The sequence below is a fragment of the Patiria miniata genome, unplaced genomic scaffold (genome assembly GCF_015706575.1).
Source record: "Patiria miniata isolate m_02_andy unplaced genomic scaffold, ASM1570657v1 HiC_scaffold_6, whole genome shotgun sequence".
NCBI classification, from domain to species: domain Eukaryota; kingdom Metazoa; phylum Echinodermata; class Asteroidea; order Valvatida; family Asterinidae; genus Patiria; species Patiria miniata.
Window position 1 is genome coordinate 18,327,985 of NW_024037073.1, and position 21,521 is coordinate 18,349,505.

The window sequence follows — 21,521 nt, forward strand, 5'->3', positions numbered from 1 at the left end:
GTAGGCCTACCTGTTTAAAAACCGGCCAAGCGCATGTGCATATTAGATTACTACGTCACTAAATATGATTATTTATAGCTTTCGCTCAAAACTTTCTAAACTTGAGCGCGCCATATAGCGCAACGTTATTAAAACCACTTTTTAAAACTGTATAAAGACCTGCAAATGCCAACAAGCAAATTTATTTGTTACAGGACATTATATTCCTTCAAATTTCGTTCGGAAAAGAAAATCGACATTTTGAAAAAGCACGTATACCATAATTAAAGAAAGTGCTTTGATGATTACTATGAATATCTATAGCACGTAGCAATGTGAGCTATTAAACGATCCGACCATTAAGCTACGTAGTTGGATATCGTATGATATGTTCTATTACCATGGCAACCACTAACATTCTGTCAGCGTGGTTGTTATAATCAGTTTTATCAGGGACTGATATCAATCTAGCATAATGCTCCAAATTAAATTGCTAGAGAATAAATTCACTGCATGCATACCATAACAACATTTACACACAATTTTACATTCGGCGAACAATTTGTATAGATGAAGAAAGCATACATTGCTGCCAGTACTTTGATACATGAATTTTTAAAATTAATAACACACTTGACACAATCCCTTATTCTACAAAGATTAATATACACATTTAAGTGATTTGCTCGCATATCAAGTGCAAAGTTACACAAATTTGATTTTGAAAACAAAGTTTTTTTATCTTGTTTATATGCACAGGGTTTGATCATGTTAATGAGAGACTTATTCTGCTTTTAACATTGCATTAAAATACGTTTGGTATGTTTAAAATAACTGATCATTAAAACTGCAGTCCTCGAAATTTTGTGGATGTACTAATTTAGATCCGTGCAATGAAGTCATAAACGAAAGAGCCAGTTTTCAATATGTCAGATTTAAGCAGCCCATATTAAGCATATAAGTAGTTATTTTATATTGATGGATATTGGAAATTGCGAGTTGGAGTTGTTTTTAGCCTGTGCTTGTGCGTAAAGAGTGGAATAATCATGGGTTCATCTCTGTCTCCATGGTCGCATGGGAAAGCTCCGACTCGCGCCGAAACAGCATCTTCATGGCCCGCTTGAACTGCTTGTATTTGATGGCGTAGATGAGTGGGTTGACACACGAGTTGATGGCAACTAGAGCGACTGATACGACGTATAGGGGACTGGAGAAGTCCAGTTGCCAACCAAGATTGAAGAGGAAGAAGATGACCTCGTTGGGTGTCCAGCAAACCACATAAGCCCCTGCGATGATCACCAGGGTGGCCATGGTGTTGAGCCGGGCGCGACGGAGTGGGTCGTGCGGTAGACGAGGCTCCAGCACCCGGTTGGGGTCAGGATTTGAGGATGTCTCCCCCGTGGTAGCCTGACTTGGCACGAAGGCACCGACGCGTGCTGAGCTCCGCCTCAACTCCAGGATGATACTTACATAAGCAAAGACCATGAAGACGAGAGGGAGCGCATACTGCAGGCAGATGATGAGGAGGCCCAGCACGCTAGCCCCGGGGATGTTCACGGGGACGCAGTGGTCGTCCACCGGAGCAAAAATGGCACCGCCGTATATAGCCACCAAGACCCCAATCATCCAAGACGCCGCGATCATCACCCCTGGCACTAGGCGCTCGTGAGCAAACATCGCCCGGTATCTGAACGGGTAAACGATGGCGAAGTATCGCTCGAATGTAAGCATTACCAGGCTGAAGGTAGAAGCAGAGTACGACAGCCAAAGGAGGGCGTCCGATATCCAGACCCGGCACAAGAAGGCGCCGGCCGGACCGGGAGGCAAGGGGTCGGGCACCGGGACGTTACTGCCGAGAATCAGCAACAAACAACCGAGGAAATCCACGATGGCTTGGTTGAAGATAAACAGGTTGGTAATGGTGTGCATGGACTTGGCAAAATAAATGACAATGCAGACGAGACCATTGCCTATTATACCAATCAGGCCCACGGTGGTCTTGGTGATACGGAGAGAAATAATCGGCTCCATGTTTGGAAAGAGTCTTCTCGGATACACTGTGGAATCAACTAAGAAGCAAAAACTCTTTAGCCATTATGAGCCAAAGACGAAACATCTAGAGTAGTATCTGCAGATCGTCTGCAGAGATGAAACCAAAATGTCAGTAGTCGAGTGTCATTGTCACTGACATTATTGAGTAACATGTGTATTCCCTCACGAGTTGCAATTGGTATAGACTCAATGCTAGTCCAATTGTGATGGCTCCGTCGATTACGTTGGCCTTATATACCATCTTTAATGGAATGACTCGGAAATGTATTGGATGCGATCTTGCATAACTTTTTAAAATTACATTACGTCCAGAGACGCTTTCCAAATTGACACGCAAAGCAGTTAGAGGCAATGACATAATGTACGCACGCGTATTAAAAGTCACGGGCACTTCATAAATATTCATTATTTGACAATATCAAAGGAAAACCCCTCGCTCCGACCCACCCCCAAGAGTCTTGAGAGGTTTAATATACCTTATAAATTTACGTTGCAGGTATCCGAGAGAGTATATTTTTATGGCGTTCTAAAACGGACATAATGTTCCAAAACGAACACGCAAACGTCGTGGTTCAATTACTAGACTGTCAAACGTCGTGGTTCAACTTTCAAACGTCGTGTTCATTTTTCAAACGTCATGGTTCAATCGGGGCCGTATCATAAGTCCGACGCCTCATAGTGCCGACGCCTCATAAGTCCGAAATTTCGGACGTATGAGGCGTCGGACCTATGAGGCATAGAATTAATTTATTCCGCCTCAAAGGTCCGACGCCTCATAAGTCCGACGCCTCATAAGTCCGACGTCGGAAAAACGGGCGTTAAATTTGTCGGACTTACGAGGCGTCGGAGCTATGAGGCGTCGGAGCTGTGAGGTGTCGGACCTATGAGGCGTCGGACTTTTGAGGCGTCGGACCAATGAGGCGTCGGACTCATGAGGCGTCGGACCTATACGGCGTCGGACTTATGGGCCTTTATTTGGTTAGGGGATGCGATTTTGTCGGACTTATGAAGCGTCGGACCTATGAGGCGTCGGACTTATGAGCGGACCCCGTTCAATCTTCTAACGTTGTGCTTCAATTTTGTGTGTGTACCAACTCGGTCCTAACCCAACTTGGTCTGAGTTATCAACTTGGTCCCGAGTATACTTAGTATACTTACTTATTTCTTATTTATATAAACGACATATGTAACACATCTGACATTATGTCATTTTCTTTATTTGCAGACGACAAAAGTCGAATGTACAGTCATAATAGTGTGGATACAGCTGTTAATATTCTTAATGGTGAACTTGTAAAGATAAGCACTTGGCTGCTAGCAAACAAACTGTGTATTAATGTTCTTAAATCACATTATATTGTATTTTGCCCGAGACAGAAGAAATACACTCAAACGATTCCTTTAGTCATAAATGACATTAGCCTTGAAAAAGTAAACAAGACTAAATTCCTAGGTGTTATTATTGATGAAAATCTAACATGGAATAACCACGTTGATGACGTGGTCAGCAAAATATCTAAAACTATTGGCATAATGAATCGTCTGAGATTTTTCTTACCCCAAAATATCATAAAAACTCTGTATAATTCACTTGTTCTGCCATACTTAAACTATTCCAATATCATCTGGGGTGGGTCGTCATCGTGTGATAAACTTCTTATCTTACAAAAACGAGCTGTTCGAATAATTTCCAATGCTGGTTATCGAGATCATACCACACCATTATTTGCCAATCTTAAATTATTGCAATTTAATGATCTTTATTGTCTCAATCTCGGTAAATTCATGTACAAATATATGAATAATTTGCTCCCTTTGTGTTTTAGATCATGTTTTACTTTAACTTCAAATGTTCATTGTTATAAAACCAGGAGTATCGCAAAGAAAAATCTTCATGTTGGCTTCAATAGAACGACAGTGTTCAAAAATGGAATAGTTCAACGTGGCACGAGTATCTGGAATAGTCTAAGTATCCCTCTTAAAACGTCTTTAACTCTATCTACATTTACCAAAAAATTAAAAACACAACTTCTTACATTTTATTCGTAGTCTGTTGATACTTTGTAAACATACAACAATAGCTTAATGATACTCCTGTTTGTTTGTTTGTCTGTCATTGTCCTTAGTTCGTACTTAATTGTCTGTCAGTCTGTAAGTGTCGCAACAGGTCAAGGAACAAAAGCGATCGCTTCACCCTATCCCCGTGTTGTTATGTGGATTATGCATATATTTTCATTATGTTAATAACGGTGTTGTGTAAAATTACTTCGTATTATATTTTGTATGCTTGTTAACATAACGATTTAATATTTTTAGTGACATAACAACGTTGAAATAAATGTTCAGCAATTGAATTGAATATACTCGGCGTCGGAAAAAAATGTATGTTAAAATAGACACAATGTAGCTCACATTGGAGTGATAGTCAAATCGCTCAACTAGCTTTTTTCCCGGTTATCGGCCAATTTTACGTCCCTTACTAACTCGCCCCGGCCAACTCGCCCCCTACAAAACCTGAACCTGAATTCAAGGTGGCGCCCTTGATTTATAACAATAATGACGTGAATAAATCGATGTCAAGCCGAATTTCGACTTTTGAGTAAAAACAATAGACATACACCAGCTGTTCCTGCATATCTTGAACAAAGTTTACATTTCGTTGGTTATTATAATTTTAAGAGAAATGTACGGTTGTGGAGTAATGTCACTTGGGGCTCCTTACGATTTAGCCTACACATTTTGTTTGTCAAAGCTGGGAAAAAGTGAAAGGGATTTAAGAGCAATTTCATCCTCGATACTTTCACAGCCTTCAACTAAACTGCACCATGCCAATGGCAAGCTACCGGATGACCTTTTAATAATTCCACCAATAACACACCAACAAATAATGTCCCCTAGCCAATAGCGACAGACGTGTTTTTGTACACATCCCAATCCCGGGGGTTCGGGTACACTAGGTAGGCTTAAGTTGTACTGTCGGCCCACGTCTGTTTTGGTTCCGTGACTTGGAGGTAAAAAAAGCTTTGTAAGTAGGCCGATATTCACTGGTATGGTGCAGTACAACAAAGTAAAGGCTTACGGTTATAATGGCCGGACCCGCACCTGTGCGCGATAACAATAACCGTGCATTCCAGAAAGGGTTCAACGTACATCTACCGAAACAAGTTACCGAACAACAGTTACCGAGTTGTCAACTGTTAACCAATCAAATTACTTTTCTCACGGTTGAGCTGTTACAGCATTCCTCTCAACTCCCTCGTTACAGTTACAATTCAATATTCCTGCAAAGGTGCTGTACTTTTATTTTCTGATATCGGCCGTTAATACAAGGTGAGTTTAACCCAAATTGCGCTTTAAAAACCACGAATCGTGCTATTCGATATTGATGCATTATATTTACTTATCACATCGTACGAAACTTATAATTGAATAAAACTGTTTTTATACCGGGTATGTCGAGGTCAACAAGGTGGAAGGCATCACATCAATTACGACTTTTTTACGAGAAATCTCGGCATCAGTATGGACAAAATGATCTGACCGACACAATCATGACAATGGCGACATTGCACGTGGGCTTATGTCACCTCGAGCTTGCGATAGTTCTTTAGATGAACGTTTGTGTCTGCATGAATCAAAAGTGCGTGCGTGATGCTGTATGCTCCTATCTGCATTGTTTCGAGTTCACAGAAAGCAATTCAAGGACATTGAATTAAAACTGATGCATTCAATAATGTGTTTGTTAGTTTAAGTCTCGTACATGTGTTTTTCTACTTTTGGGCAAATGAATACATGACTTAGATGTAACGAGTTTAACATTATGTCAGGGGCTTCGTAATGAAACCAATGATGAACTAAATACTTTCCACTTCTTTTCAAACAGTAACCCCCCCCCCCAAAGTTACAAAGTCCCGATTTTGTCATTTCCAACTCTGATTTGTTTCATTTTGATCATAATCCTTCAGCTTATATTGGCTATCGGTGAATCGATACTACATGGTAGTATACAAGCAACAGTATATAGGCCTACATATCCCGGGCATTGAGCAACAGAGTACTTCTATCGCGGTAGCAGTCGTGCCGCTCCACTGTGCCCCGGCCTTTTGATATCACATGTACTTGTGCATTCTACCGAAACGGAAAGTATTTCTTTAATTGGCACTGATTGTACAACTTCATAATTATTGTTAACGGGGCACAAAATAAAATACGCGAACTTTTTTTGTTGGTCAAAGCGGACTTGTTGAAGGTTCGGCTCAGTGGATACAGCACACGGGAAAAAACCGAGAAAACGTCTGCACCATTTTTTGGGTCTCGTAACTGAATTCCGTTGCTTAACGCGGGGCCGTATCGTAAGTCCTACGCCTCATTAGTCCGAAATTTCGGAATTATGAGGCGTCGGACTTATGGGCCTTTATTCGGTTGGTGATGAGATTTTGTCGGACGTATGAGGCGTCGGACCTATGAGGCGTCGGACTTATGCACGGACCCCGGCGCTAAGGCACGTAAAAAATATGCCCATATAAACACGGGCTCATTTTCTTAAGTCAACTTCAAGGATTGTTTCTTCCGAATGATTTCAGGCGGCATAATTTCAAAGGGTTAATTGGTACAAGTCCCATGCGCAAGGATTTTCTCGTTAAAACGGTAGGTCCGTTCCGGGTAATTACCTCCGCCAAGGAGGTTATGTTTTCATCGGCGTTGGTTGGTTGGATGTGGTCTGTTAACAAGATAACTCCAAAAATTATGGTTGCCGGCAGTGCGTGACATTTTTTTTACGGATGGTCCTTGTTACAAGTACAAATCGATTAGATTTTGGAAGTGATCCGGATCTGGGTCTGGATCCAGGATTTTTTTTAAAGGATTCTTCACCACTTATGCGAGTATTTCTTTTGGGTGTACTGACAATATGGCGAGGAATTCGTCACCGCGACACCACGAACTGACAAGCCTCAGGATTTGGACGACAAAAACGACCAAATAATGGAGGTGTGTTACTATCTCTGTAGCGACGCCATTATAGATTTGAATTCCGACCGAGCTAGACGAAGTAACAAAAAGGCAACGAAACTGTCGTTTTAATGATGTGTGTTTGTTTTTCTGATTCCCAAATGCAGACCCAAAATGTACGGAATTTCATCCAAATCAACGGCCGAGAAGAAGGCCGTGATCAAGAACGCAGACATGCCTGACGACATGCAGTCCGACGCCGTGGACTGCGCTACACAGGCCATGGAAAGGTTCAACATCGAGAAAGACATCGCTGCTTTCATCAAGAAAGAGTTCGACAAGAAGTACACCACCACCTGGCACTGCATCGTGGGTAGAAACTTCGGCAGTTACGTCACACACGAGACCAAGAACTTCATCTATTTCTACATGGGACAGGTGGCCATACTGCTGTACAAATCGGGATAATTTTTAAGTTCTGGATAACATCTGATTCTGGTCTTGAGCTGCAGCTAGGCTCATCCGCCATCTTAGAACACTGACGGACACAATGCAGGCGCAATTGGGTCCACAGCAAACCAATTCAGACTGGCTTTGAAATGGAGACTATACAGTCAAGGATGCAGCAAAGAGAAGCTAGGACATGTTGAGAAATGCGCCGCTACGTCAGCATGCATCCCCGGAGTCCAAACATGATATAGCCTACATAATAAAGCTATCGTGCAGAAGTTAACCTTAGCTCCCTGTGCGGAATCGCGATAGTCTGGAGCCCTTGCATAGAGCGCCCTCAGTGAGGACAAGTTTTGTTTTCCACTGTAAAGCTTTTGCTCAGAAGTCAAAGACATTAGGATCTCCCTATCTGGTTCGTTAGTGTCTATGTTGTCATACACGCGCGCGCAACACTGATTACTAGCGCCCATTGGATAAACACTGAAGTTGCGTTTAACTTCCGGTTCCAGTGGTTCCAATGCTGCTTAATTTGCAGTGGGCGTGGTTTAAACTGAAGTGACGTCACACTAACGGACCGGTTAGACCTTATGCGTTGCGGGTGTCTCAGAGGGTATTCTTTATTTCAATTAATTAATAAACAACTAATCAATGCACAATCTCATGCCTATTCTATAGCGATACAAAACAATTGCCCTTTAACTCCGCCTCAACGCGCAAGGTCTATACCAAATCGCCATTATTCTGCCCTTGCATAAAGCGACCTCACGTACTGAAGGCATTGACTTTGTTCCTTTGTTCCGCTGTGTCACAAGTAACAAAACCTGTCCCCAGTGGGGGCGCTCTGTGCAAGGGGTCTATTGGAATGGAAACGAGGATGCACTTGGAAGACACAGACTCTCTCGCGCGTTACTGGGAACTTGGCTCACTGATTACTTCATTTGTGGCTGGTCTTTTTTTTTTATAATGCCACTGTGCAAAGTGTATAAATAGCGTGTAAATTATGTAATTCAATGGCGGCTGGTTCGGTGAGGCAAACATGTTGGTGCTTTGTTTGAAAAATTACTTATTAAAGTTGCTCGTCAATTTTTTCCTAAAAATTGTTTAACTTCTATGTTTTGTTTTTAACGTAAAAAACCTTCTTAATTCCGATTTTGGGCGTCTGCAAAATTAACCTTCTGAAAAGGCGCTTAATTTTGCGCACAAAATGAATGCGCCCTATAATGGAGCCGAATTGTTGTCTGGCAGCCAATAATTCGACTTTTGTGAAGAAATAATTCAATAACTAAACATTTGTGGATTGTTTTTTTCGTTCTATGTCTCAATAACTTTCATATTGCTGGGAAAATAGCATTGAAAACAAATCTAGTTTTCGAGGTGAACACATCTTTTAGATGGCTCACTTATTACTTCATTTTATTTGCTGGTCTTTCTTTAACTCCACGGTGCCAAGGTTTTGATGGCGTGTAAATTATGTCATGAAATTTATAATGGATGGGTCAGTGAGGTAAACATTTGGTGCTTTGTTTGAGCAATAAATAAGTGATTAAAAACTAGAAAAGCAAAAACCGTTTCAGACAGGCGTTTCAGAGCTGCGCTGAGCTAATATGTATTGAGAGGGACTGAAGTCGACCCAGATAAAACTGGGTTTCAAACAGGTGAAATTTATGATCTGTTTTTTTAAAATGTTTTTCTTGTTATTTTTTTTACAATGATTTGACTCAGGAGTCGTTGGGATCGACTGCAAAAGTCCATATTTCGCATGGAGTTCAAACAGCGAATATATTTCTTTTCTTCGGAATAATTAAGATCGGCGCGACTGTGAAACGTCAGACTGAATCGAGTGCCATTTTGCAATTATAATATCCCACGCATGTCAGACTGAACGTTTTAGTATAAATATTATAAATTATCTTCAAACCAGAAGCATAACTGAGTCCAAGTTTTTTTTTTGGGGGGGGGGGGGGGAGGGGGGAGGGCCAAATAGGGGACATTATTTCCAGAAGGGGCACTCAATGGTTTTTAACGAAAAAAGTTTTTTTTTGGCCTCTTCCGTGCAAATGCTGAGAGAGAAATGGGGGGGGGGGGGACTGTCCTCGAACAAGGGGGCGTGTCCCCACGCACCGCCCCGCCTCCTAATAGTAACGCCACTTCACGTAGGTTTTGCATGCAATCGTGGTGAAATTTAGCGCCCAAACAAATCAGTTTATACTTCAGGATTTTTTTCAACGTATTTTTTGTTCTTTTCTTAATATAAGCAATTAATGATTCGCCTGGTGCTTGTTGCATATTGTGATCCCTGCTGTAAATGTCATATTTTAACGCCTTATGTAATTTAGACAAATTAAACTTTTCCTATTTTGGTCGGAAGATTGTAATCTTTCCCTTTTGTCAATATATCCCTCGATATTTATACTTTCATGTGTAATGAATTCTTTGTTTAGGCCAAAAAAAGTCTCCGGTTTCTGGTATGGAGCTTGCCAAAAAAAGTGGTGCGGCGACGCGGCTTTTTTTTTACGGTTTTTTTTCTTCAAAATTAATGTCGGCTGATGACTGCAAATGGTGCCCGACTAAACTTAGTGCAAAAATATGGGAGTCCAGAGAAGCCACATAAAGCTTATTCTCGATCGTAACCCATCTACCCAAAAAATATGCAGCAGCAGGATTCCAGTCAAACCAGTGAGTTTGGCTGTTTTGAGACATCATCTTTCATTGAAAAAAACAACAAACCTTTTTCATTTTGCCGACGCGCATGGCTACAGCGCACGCATACCAGAAACCGGAGACTTTTTTTGGCCTTACTAAAGTTTGTTGGTTTCTAAATGGGATATTTACACATATCAAGTATGTGGGGTCTTGTAAAGTTAAACCTGTGAAAAATAAAGGTGGTTCGATCTGTAAATAAATGACAGTAGTACATGTATTGATACATGGATTGTCCATTTTAATGCAATAAAGTACATTATCCGCTAAAAAAGTTTGATGTCTTTAGAAGTGACAAGTGGGGCAGTGCGGCCTAGGATTATGGTTCGTGACTCATGATCAGAGGGCAAGGGTTCGATTCCAGCTGCTGGCCATTATGTTGAGTCCTCGGGCAAGCCACTTCATCCCACTTGCCTCTCTCCACCCAGGAGTATAAATGGGTACTTACTTGCATTAGCTGGGGAGTAACCTGCGATGGACTAGCATCCCGTCCAAGGGGAATAGTAATATGCCACTGAAACCGGAGATAAACGCCGGCCTGATGGGCCACATTGGCTCGTGACAGACTTTACTTAGTAGAAGTACTTCTTTTATGACCGGAAAAGAAAAGATCGTCTTTCATGTATTTTTTAAAACATAATTTGTGACCATTAGAAACTTTGTGAAGGAGACGTATGCATAGCGCTTGGGAAAATTGCCGATTAGATTACACACTTGTTTGTGAAAATATTTTTTTGTGCAGCCCTACATTTCCACATCCCACCACTGTGATTATTTTTTGCACATAACCGATAGAAATAACCGTACAAAATAGTGACGGAATGGATAATTGTTTTCAATCGTAAAAAAAGTCTTCCGTACTCACAGCATTTTTTCAGGTCCCCATATATAGTAGTTGACAACTCCTTCATCTTGACACAATTACAAGCTTCAACTTTTATGTTGTTCTTTTTTCAGCAGCATCTCTCCAATCTCGGCATTGAGATTGTATAAATTCATTTTAAAGATGTACAGTCCGTGACATTTTCGAATTTCACCCCGACTATTAGATTCCCTTGTTTTTTTAAATTCCTGTTTTTTCTATAGCAATACACAAGTTTTGAATGAGATATCGAACGAAATCGGCCCGCGTTTAGTTGTGGAACAATTACGTCTTCTATCTTTAGCAAAATCTCTGACATCCTTGAATGAGTTTCGGATTTTAGCAGGTCTCCCTGGCAACTCATCTTTGATCCTCCCTTAGAAGTCAGGTCATCATGTTTCTTTTGTGGATATATCTGTGTTTTATGGACATCTGCGCAAACTGATGCATGGGTATTCAAATAATTGCGCCGAACTGGAAGATTAACAGATTTTGTTTTCTGTTTTACACGCTACTTTTCTGCAATACTCCATCAAGCAACGGCGTAAATCCCGGGGGATTCCCCCCGTTTTGACCCGGGGGATTGGCCATTGGATCATTCCCCCAGTTTTTTGTAGCGAGAAATAAATAAGTGCGAGTGCACAATAAGTCATGGCGAAAAATGCGACGCCGATGGCACATTATGAAACACTATACTTTTCGTAAATGTTCATTTCCACCTTCTGGATACCGTCCAACCACTACAGAAAATACCACGTGACTATAACATTACTTCACATATCTTGCCTCCGTTAACAAAATTGTCATGAACAACTTTACGAATTGTTACAAACAATACTTTAGAGTGCATTCACGGACGACGGCATGACATTTGCTCAATTTTTGTTAAATATTTTTGGTCAATATTTCGGCGACCGACCGACCGACCGACACCAAAGTGTCTTAGAAGCTCCTTGCCAGAGCTTAAAAATGGCAGATTTTAAGGTGATTTTGTAACTTCCCAACGGACCGACTTAGTAATACAGCACTGACAAATGGAGAACAAAGTCGAAATGCAAGGTTTTGATGTTAAGGTTAAGCGTAAACTCTCAAATTTGCATAAGATGTGTCCACCCCAACTTCTTGTACTTCGACAGCCGAGTAATTTAAGGATTTTGGTCAATTCCCCCCCCCCCCCCCCCGGCTCGCCGACAGGGCTTTACGCCACTGGCATCAAGCAACTGTCGCACGCATTTTATTGCAATACATCTGTGACCATATTTCTTTTGTTTGTTAATAATTCTTCAGTCGTTTTGAAAAATGATCCTTCCAACACCATGGCTTTATAGCGCCACTTTCGCCCTTACAGAAATCTCCCATGTAATTCCCGTGGGAAATTTTCCCATGGGACCCCATGGGAATTGCATGGTGAATTGGACACCATGTAGCATGGGATTTTTCCCATGGGAGTTTCCCCGGGCTTTTTCCCATGTTGGTTTCCTTTCATTTCTCAAAAAATTTATTGCTCCATGGTATATTTCAATAACAATTTCCTATACATTTTAGCCCTGTGTGTTAAGTACTATTCACCAAGTAGGTAAAGCACATCACGGAACTCCGATGGGGGTTGTTCCACGTAATAGGAGTGGCTTGTGCACTCTATGATTACATTCAACATTATTGCTCCCATACCACTTGTCAGGTTGTACCATATTATCACAGTGTTCCCAATTTATTTTCTCATAAATGTTTCCAACCATAATAATAAATGAATCAAAATTATCCAAAGTTTGAATGACACATTCTCCACATAAAAAAATACTGTATGCATCATTTAACTTCTCTTATCAACAGAAAAATTCAAAAATGTGCAATTACAACACTCGTTATTGTAAGCGATTCTCACAAAAATGTCCCATGGTGGTCCCATGGTGGTCCCATGGTGTCCCATGGTGTTCCCATGGTGTCCCATGGTGTTTATCCCATTGTGTTCAACATCCACAGGAGTTTCTCATGGTCAGCTTAACAAATAGAATTCTTGATAACCTCTATGGCCACAAGGGAAATATTTTTAATTGAATTCAAATTTACAGCTAGGCGAATAAGTAATTAAATCAAAGAAAGGTTTGCCTATAACTTGGGAGTGCAATTGGGTCTATGATGGTTTTTCATGGCACATGCATGTTCTCCAGTATAACCCGGCAGTGTCCCCGTGCTGCCTTTTAAATCTCCATGGTGTTCCCATTGTATCCATAATTTATATCACCCACATTATGGTGTTCCCATGGCGTCCGAATCCTCATGGTGTACCCATGTGTCTAAAATCCCCATATCCTCATGGTGTACCCATGTGTCTAAAATCCCCATGATGTTCCTATGGTGTCCAGTAAATCCCCATGGTGGTCCCATGGCGACATACAATCCCAATGGTGTTCCCATGGTGTCCATAAAATCCCCATGGTGTTCCCATGGTGTCCATAAAATCGCCATGGGGTTCCCATGGTGTTCCCATGGTGTCCATAAATTCCCATGGTGTTCCCATGGTGTTCATTAATTCCACATGGTGTTCCCATGATGTCCATAAAATCCTCATGGTGTTCCCATGGTGTCCATAAAATCCCCATGGTGTTCCCATGGAGCTCATAAAATCCCCATGGTGTTCCCATGGTGTTCCCATGGAGCTCGTAAAATCCCCATGGTGTTCTCATGTTGTCCATGCAATCTCCATGGTGTTCCCATGGGTTTCCCATGATGATCATTTTAACTTACATGGTGTTCTTGATGACCCCATGAGTTTCCCATGGGGTCCCATGGGAATCCCATGGGACCCCATGGGAATCCCATGGGATGCTCATGGGACATTTCTGTAAGGGCGGACCCAATTGCATCCAAAATGCCCCCGAATTGGAAGCTCCAAGTCTAGGCCAGAGGTGCAGTGCCATATGTCTTCAATCCCCCAATTCCATGGCTCTCAGACCGCACTAAAACAGAATAATTTGTATGTATAACTTTTATTCATGAGTTTGGCGGACGGATTTTTGGCCTATTTACCGGGCAGGGTGACCGTAAGGTCAGAGCCAAATTCTGCTAAATGCACATCAAAAATCTGTCAGATTTATCACAAATCTGCCAAATTCCCCAGAACTACTCGAAATACACTATAAACACTTAAAATCACATGCAGATTGGTAATGTTGCCTTAATTAAGGTTCAAATTACATTATAAACAATCTATAGTAACATAAAGATGTTATGAAATTATGAATTTCGGGCAAACCGCGGATCCGGCCACGACGAAGTCTGTTTACCAGTGAACCCCAGCACCTAGACCAGCCAACCTGTCCCATTATGCAAGGGTTTGTTTGAAAGGATTGAAGCTTTTTTGAACAAATGTACACGTTTTTTGTTCAAATTTGCTGTTTTTCTGTCAAATAACCATTTTTGCAGAATTCTGCCAGTAATCTGCCCCCAAAAAACCTTTTTTGACAAATTTTCTGTTAGGCCAAAAAAAAAAAAAGTCGGTCTCTGGTCAGCGCGCGCGTCGATTTTAACCATGCGCGTCAATCTTTTTTTTTCCATAATGTTCCGCGGTAGCTCCAACAGCGCCCTCTATTGCCGCACCTCCTCAATTTTTTTTACCAAAGGGCACCGAGAGCACCAAGGCAAATAATGGAGGACACCAATGTACATGAGGACACCAAAAAAGCAAAATTGTACCCCACCTTGTCTGTACAATCCAAGCTTGAAGGAAAAAAAAAAAAATTCAATTCCAGAACTTTGGTCTGACCAGAGACCGAATATTATTTTTTTTTTTGGCCTAACCCTTGCATTTTTTTTTTCCAATTTTGGCCAAAAAATCAAATTGCTTCAAACTTGCTGGAAAGATGCCAATAGGACCCTAGAAAACATTTCAATTCGATTTCTGGACAGATGTGCTTTTCAAAATGAAATTTGGACGAAAATTTGGGGTGAAATCGGCCAAAAATGAGAACTTTTTTCCTCTAAAAATCCATAATTTTTGCCCAAATCTGCAAAATATTGGGTATTTGAAGGTCGATTGATGGGCCAAATTTCGTCAAAAAAGTAAGGCTAACCCCTTGCCTTTTTTTCCCAATTTTTGCCGAAAAATCAAATTTCTTCAAACTTGCTGGAAAGATGCCCATATGACCCTAGAAAACATTTCAATTCGATTTCTGGACAGATGTGCTTTTCAAAATGAAATTTGGGCGAAAATTTGGGGTGAAAGCAGTCAAAAATTAGGATTTTTTTCTCTAAAAATCTATGAGTTTTACCCGAATCTGCAAAATATTGGGTGTTTGCAGGTTGATTGATGCTCCTCTTACCTCTAAAGGAATTTCTGCATCGTTTTGAGGAAAGTCATTTTTTTGCCACATTTCATCAAAAAAGTAAGGCTATAATAGGTCACGATATCTTACCCAGAATGCCATCCCCACTTCCTTCACAAGATTCTGTGAATGACATCAGCCCTTAATTCCCGGCCCAGCGCCCTAGCCCCTGTTTGCGGGGCGGGGTTACGAGCGAAGCGTTATTGTACGAAACATAAAATATGGACATCATGAACAGGGCCCCCTAGTGTAATGTGGTGTCCTGGTTAATGTTGTTTTCATCTACGCTTAAATGTTTGTTTTTGGTTGTTTATAGAATTAAGGATGAAAACGTACTGTTCACATTATTTTTGAGGAAACAAATCCGTAAAAACAAATTACCGTTTTATTTCTAAAGACGTGATACTGTTGAAATAGTAGTGACGGAGTTGAAAATCTGTATATCTGTCCAAATACAAATCGTAGAAGTCAAGCGCGGATCCAGAGGGGGACGAAACACCCCCCACCGGTCAGACACACACGAAAAATAAATAAATTTTAATCAAATTAAATAATAACACGGTCCGCCTGTCCTCAATAATCGGATATAAATTGTAGCGGCAGCACTAAATCAATTTCGAGGTGCAGTCTTTTATGTGTTCGTAGTGCTACTACTAGGGGTTTCGCAGGGGGTCACAGGTCACATCTAGGTCAAAGGTCGTTGACTAATAAGGAGTAAGCAAGGGTCTCCACAGAAGCCGTTGATTATAACAACAAAGTTCTTTCTCGCATTTATTCCATGAAAATGATGATATGATTCGCAAGTCTTGATTCCATGAAATGAATCGCACTGGCTTGTGAAATAATCCGCAGTGGCTTCGTGAAAACTGTGAATATATAAACAAAGTAAATGTCCTTAAGTTCACAGAGTATTACATGAATTATAAAAGCATCGTACATAAATCATCACTTAATCCAAACTCCTAAATTCAATGGTTAAACATATACGAAAATCATACTCAATTTTGAGCTACAGAATGTCAAATCTAATCGCAGAATTATCTATAAAATGAATCAAATGTATGGTTTACACTTCTTTCTCGAGAATTATAAGAGTCTCTAAATTACCTCCTTGCATCCTTTCCCTCTTAATTGAGTTTGTTGGGTCTCAAAAGAGACAAAACCTCAAGCAATTCTCAGAAAATATCGTCCAAAGATGTCTGACATGAAGGGATTTTACATGTGCTAATGTGTGTTTGTTCGTGGCTCAGTTGTGTTCTCCAAAGTCATCTGACAGAGGGCGCTTTACACAAATGCAAACTTGTGAATACATTAACATAAATATCTAAGGTGCCCGGACCCCCCCGCAAAAAAATCCTGGATCCGCCCCTGAACGCACCCGATAGCTCAAAAAAGCCTGCATAATAATAGTGTTCACTGTTGCGCAACGCTAAGTACATTTAGCACAAGATGTTTAATTTCCCGTCGTCAAATACCAACGGTACCTTAGCTTAATCGGTAAGCTCTGCGGCTGGTACTGTCCGTGAGTTCCAGGTTGGCGTCTTCGTACAGGTTCAGGGCATGTGGTCCACTCGGAGGATCAGGGCTTAGGGTGCCGCCCTGTTCCTCCCTTAGCTCTTTGCTTTTACATGGCGCCTGGCCCTCCGGGGTTACATGGATGGACAGGGAAGGAAGTGTGTATTGGCCGGGAACACCGAGATCCCAGAAGAGAACTAAGGGGTTGGCTGGGGCATTGTTATGGCTCAGACCGATCCCTGAAAGCTTGGCTAGCACATAACTTTTTGATTTTTTTTTAATCCTCTATTTTTGTTTTTTACTTTGCTTTAGTTGGACATTTACATCTGCCCGGCAGGTCTCCGGTAGTATTTAAAAAGGAATCAAAGGTGAACGTCGTGAATCTATGAATATTAAATAATTGATTATTATCAAAATTAAGTTTCGTTCGATCAATATGACTACGGTTACCGTTCATTTTACGTCAATTGGTAAATTTTGTAGAAGTTAAAAAGAATCCAAAAAAAATCGCCCAAAATTTTGACCTCAGAAAAAAAAAAGTTTTTTTTTAATGCTTGACATCGACATGAGCTGATTTTTTTGGTTCGATTAATTAATTTGGATTTTCGAATTAAGAGCGGGATGCTCGGATCCTTATTCGTTTTGAATAGTGTGCGCAATTTCAGAACTAGAGCGCGCATTTTAAAACCAACTTTTCAAACTGTGTAAAGGCCTGCAAACTAGCTGGATATTTTTGTTCCTACTTTCCCGATATCTTTGGCGCCTATTTTACCCAGTAGCGCACCCCGGATTTAGCTTGGGGGGGGGGGGGGGTGCTCACAAGTTTGGGGTTTTTTTCCAAACAAATTGGGTGTTCTTTTTGTGGGAGGGGGGAATATTTGTGAAGTTGGTGGCGCCACTTACACCCCTATTATAATACCCGGAAATATGCCACATACATATCGGTCAATTCGTGGACCAAAAAACCACTAAAAATTAACAACCTCTACGAGTGGGAGGGGTCAACCCCCCCCCCCCCTTGAGTGCGCCACTAATTTCATCCACCTCTGGCCAGTGGCACAGCGGTAGAGGGGTGTTTGCAGAGTGGCAAATTGCAAACTGCTACCTACAGATTTTAAGAGCGAGCCAGGCGGGGACGTGCGAAGAAAAATCGGGCCGGAGACATTGGCCGGTCGTAAAAAGCTTGTCTCGTCAGTCGGCAGGGATGATGAAGAGCGCCACCTACTGCCAAAGAGTGTCTGTGAGTGTCCACTTTCAACACTGCCCATATAGGTGCAATGAATTGCCATAGACTCCAATGATAAATTTCCCCACTTTAGAAATTCAAGAAAATAATCACAATTTGCTCTCTATAAGGTGTTCGAGACATGCATTAAAATTAAAGCTTAGTTTGATCGTCTTTCTATTTTCCCTCATTTTTCTTGGTAATAATCTGATTGTAAGTTGGGAGAAATTTCCATCCGAATATGATCACCCATCGCCATTTTGAAAAACGGCGCCTACACTCCAATGCAAAATAGAGCGCTTTTAGAGCCCCAATTTCATGCGAATTGCACAGAAATACAAGCTCACGTTCCTGTGCACGGCTTCCATCCTCACTGTTCCATCCATGCACTGAAGCCTCAAGTGCATGGCCCACAATATGCTCAAGTACTGAAGAATTTGAGGGCATGCAAATCGTGATTTGGCCGGAGTATGCTACTTCGGACCCATTTTACTGCCTCAACCCTTTAAACAGCCGCAGCTATAATTTTGTCTTTTAAGGCCAAAAAAAAAATAAGTCGGTCTCTGGTCAGCGCGCGCGTCGATTTTAATCATGCGCGTTGATCTTTTTTTATGGGTCATTCCATGTCAGACCAACGCACTTTTTTACCTCATGTCTTCCGATTTTAATAAAAATTGCTGTGCTTGTAGGTCCTAATGAGCAATGAATACATACCAATTTTTAGCCCGATCCGACCTACCATGTGGTCAGGGCAGAAGCCACAAAAAAATGGCATTTTTAGAGTAAAATACCACCCTTTTGGTAAAAATATGTCAAAACTATGGCAATTTTCATCGAATATATGTGAATTTGTTATTAAAATAATGACGATTGCATGCTCAAAGCACTTCTTTTGTCAAAATTAAATTTTGTGAAAAGTAGGTCACATGACCTTTAATATGCTATCGTGACCTTTGACCCATTTTTTGTAATAATGTATCATTCCGAAAATCAACGAAATAAAAATAACTTGCTAGAGCATGTCTTCCTCTATCAGAATCTACTAAAAATCAGTTGGGGTCTTCAAAATTTACAACTTTATGACTGTTTTTGTACAGTTGGTAGGTTACAAATGAGTCAATTTATAGACTTTACATAAGAAATACACCAACACAACTTACTATTCTGTTTCTAAAGTTACTAAAATATATCTTGGTTGTGAAATTCTCATTCTGAGGGCTGATGAGGTCTAACCAGACTCATAGTGTAAATTATCAGTAGTGGCGCACCCAGGATTTGGCTTTTGGTGGTGGGGGGGGGGGGGGTCATAAATCGTTTTTTGTTCAAATTTCTGTAAAAGATTGGACCAACAAAAACTAGCCTAAAATCAAACAAACAAATTGACAATGTTGGGGGTGGGTTCAAGCCCCCCCCCTCCTGGGTGCCACTGATAATTAGTTATCCCACGAGCGCAGTTGGAATATGAAATAATGCAATGCTGCTGTGACCCATATGCCACTCGATGCACTACATAATTCCGTGTTCCACGAGCGCAAGTGGGATTTATAACCAATTTATCTTCAAGCAAACTTGATATCAAATGCGTACACGCGGTGAGGATGTACGTGCATACATGTAGTGTATTGGTCAGTTCTGCAGGAAATAACACAACATATGTACACGTACATTTTTAATATCTGGGGTGCAATATAGCTGTGCAATATATAAAATCACACAGTTGTTGCTATAGATGGACTAATCAGGGTCTAGGATTCAAGTTTGCTTGAAGATAATACTTAATACTACACTCAAAGTTACCTTTACTCATTCATCACTGTGCTTCTTGAACTTTAATGACTCTCACAGACTTGGCATTTTGTTCCTTTGAGATGAATTTCACATGGACGTGAGTCCGCTGTACTGGGTGAAGGCCTGGTTACTGTTAGTGGTTAGCACACTTCCGAGTCCAGATATTCTGATTAGACAGTTTCTTTGGAATCAGAAGGTAGAATTTTGTTTTTCCTGGCTTTGTACGTTATACATAAAAATCTAGATTAATTTTAGTAACTTAAGAAACAGAATAGTAAGTTGTGTTGGTGTATTTCTTATGTAAAGTCTATAAATTGACTCATTTGTAACCTACCAACTGTACAAAAGTAGTCATAAAGTTGTAAATTTTGAAGACCCCAACTGATTTTTAGTAGATTCTGATAGAGGAAGACATGCTCTAGCAAGTTATTTTTATTTCGTTGATTTTCGGAATGATACATTATTACAAAAAATGGGTCAAAGGTCACGATAGCATATTAAAAGTCACGTGACCTACTTTTCACAAAATTTAATTTTGACAAAAGAAGTGATTTGAGCATGCAATCCTCATTATTTTAATACCAAATTCACATATGTTTGATGAAAATTGCCATAGTTTTGACATATTTTTACCAAAAGGGTGGTATTTTACTCTAAAAATGCCATTTTTTGTGGCTTCTGCCCTGACCACATGGTAGGTCGGATCGGGCTAAAAATTGGTATGTATTCATTGCTCATTAGGACCTACAAGCACAGCAATTTTTATTAAAATCGGAAGACATGAGGTAAAAAAGTGCGTTGGTCTGACATGGAATGACCCTTATTCCAAAAATGTTCCGCGGCAGCTCCAACAGCGCCCTCTATTTCCACACCTCCTCAATTTTTTTTACCAAAGAGCACCAAGGAATAGGAAATTGCACCAAGGCAAATGATCGAAAGCACCAAGGCAAATTATGGAGGACACCAATGTACATGAGGACACCAAAAAAGCAAAATAGTACCTACCTTGTCTGTACCATCCAAGCTTGAAGAAAAAAAAAAAAAAAAAAAAAAAAAAAAAAAAGCCACGTGGCCGCGTCAATTCCGGAACTTTTGTCTGACCAGAGACCGAATATTTTTTTTTTTTTGGCCTTAAACTCGTTTTTTTAAAAAAAAATCTGTCAAAGTTAGCCAAACTTGAATCGGCTAAAACGGTCACTCTGTTACTGGGTTGTGCCCTCCAGCGTGAGGGACACAACACGTTTCTGATCTTTCGCTCGTACCCCCCGCCCTGCAAACAGGGCGGGGGGGGGGGGGGGGGACGAGCGAAGTTCCCGATCCTGCCAATGGTCTCTCCCGACGACTTCTTTTTTTTTGCCGTTGAGGGGATAGGTCCATATGAACGTACATGTACACAGGAAAATTAAATTGGAAGACAGGACACACATAATTGCAAGAAAAGTTTTTTTATTTTAAAGCAAGATCTGTGAAATCACTGCACGTACCGCAACTAAAAATACTCTATTAAAAACTAGGCATCAGCCTGAGGGTTTGGTCGGTATCAAATCAGGGCACAAATGATTATAGTGAGCATGCGCAAGGTATACCGCCCCTAGAGTGGTAACAAGCATTTTGATGGACATTTTGAAAAAAACAACACGGTGATAACACAAAAACTCCTGCCACCGCTGCAATG

At 40.9% G+C, this 21,521-nt stretch overlaps 2 protein-coding genes across 2 annotated transcripts; one reads left to right on the forward strand and one right to left on the reverse strand.

The window, feature by feature from the left end:
• Positions 1 to 1,023: 1,023 nt before the first annotated feature.
• Positions 1,024 to 2,010, reverse strand: LOC119743298 (beta-3 adrenergic receptor-like). The gene has a single exon (XM_038219701.1). The coding sequence runs from the start codon at positions 2,008 to 2,010 to the stop codon at positions 1,024 to 1,026; it is 987 nt and encodes a 328-aa protein (XP_038075629.1).
• A 3,304-nt stretch (positions 2,011 to 5,314) lies between these two features.
• Positions 5,315 to 9,101, forward strand: LOC119743490 (dynein light chain LC6, flagellar outer arm-like). The gene is made up of 2 exons (XM_038219909.1): positions 5,315 to 5,361; positions 7,149 to 9,101. The coding sequence occupies exon 2, from the start codon at positions 7,156 to 7,158 to the stop codon at positions 7,447 to 7,449; it is 294 nt and encodes a 97-aa protein (XP_038075837.1). The 5' UTR covers positions 5,315 to 5,361; positions 7,149 to 7,155; the 3' UTR covers positions 7,450 to 9,101.
• The last annotated feature ends 12,420 nt before the right edge of the window (positions 9,102 to 21,521 follow it).

Bases quoted from the DNA above. Each gene is read 5' to 3' on its own strand.
- LOC119743298 (XM_038219701.1), bottom strand. From the start codon at position 2,010: ATGGAGCCGATTATTTCTCTCCGTATCACCAAGACCACCGTGGGCCTG.
- LOC119743490 (XM_038219909.1), top strand. From the start codon at position 7,156: ATGTACGGAATTTCATCCAAATCAACGGCCGAGAAGAAGGCCGTGATC.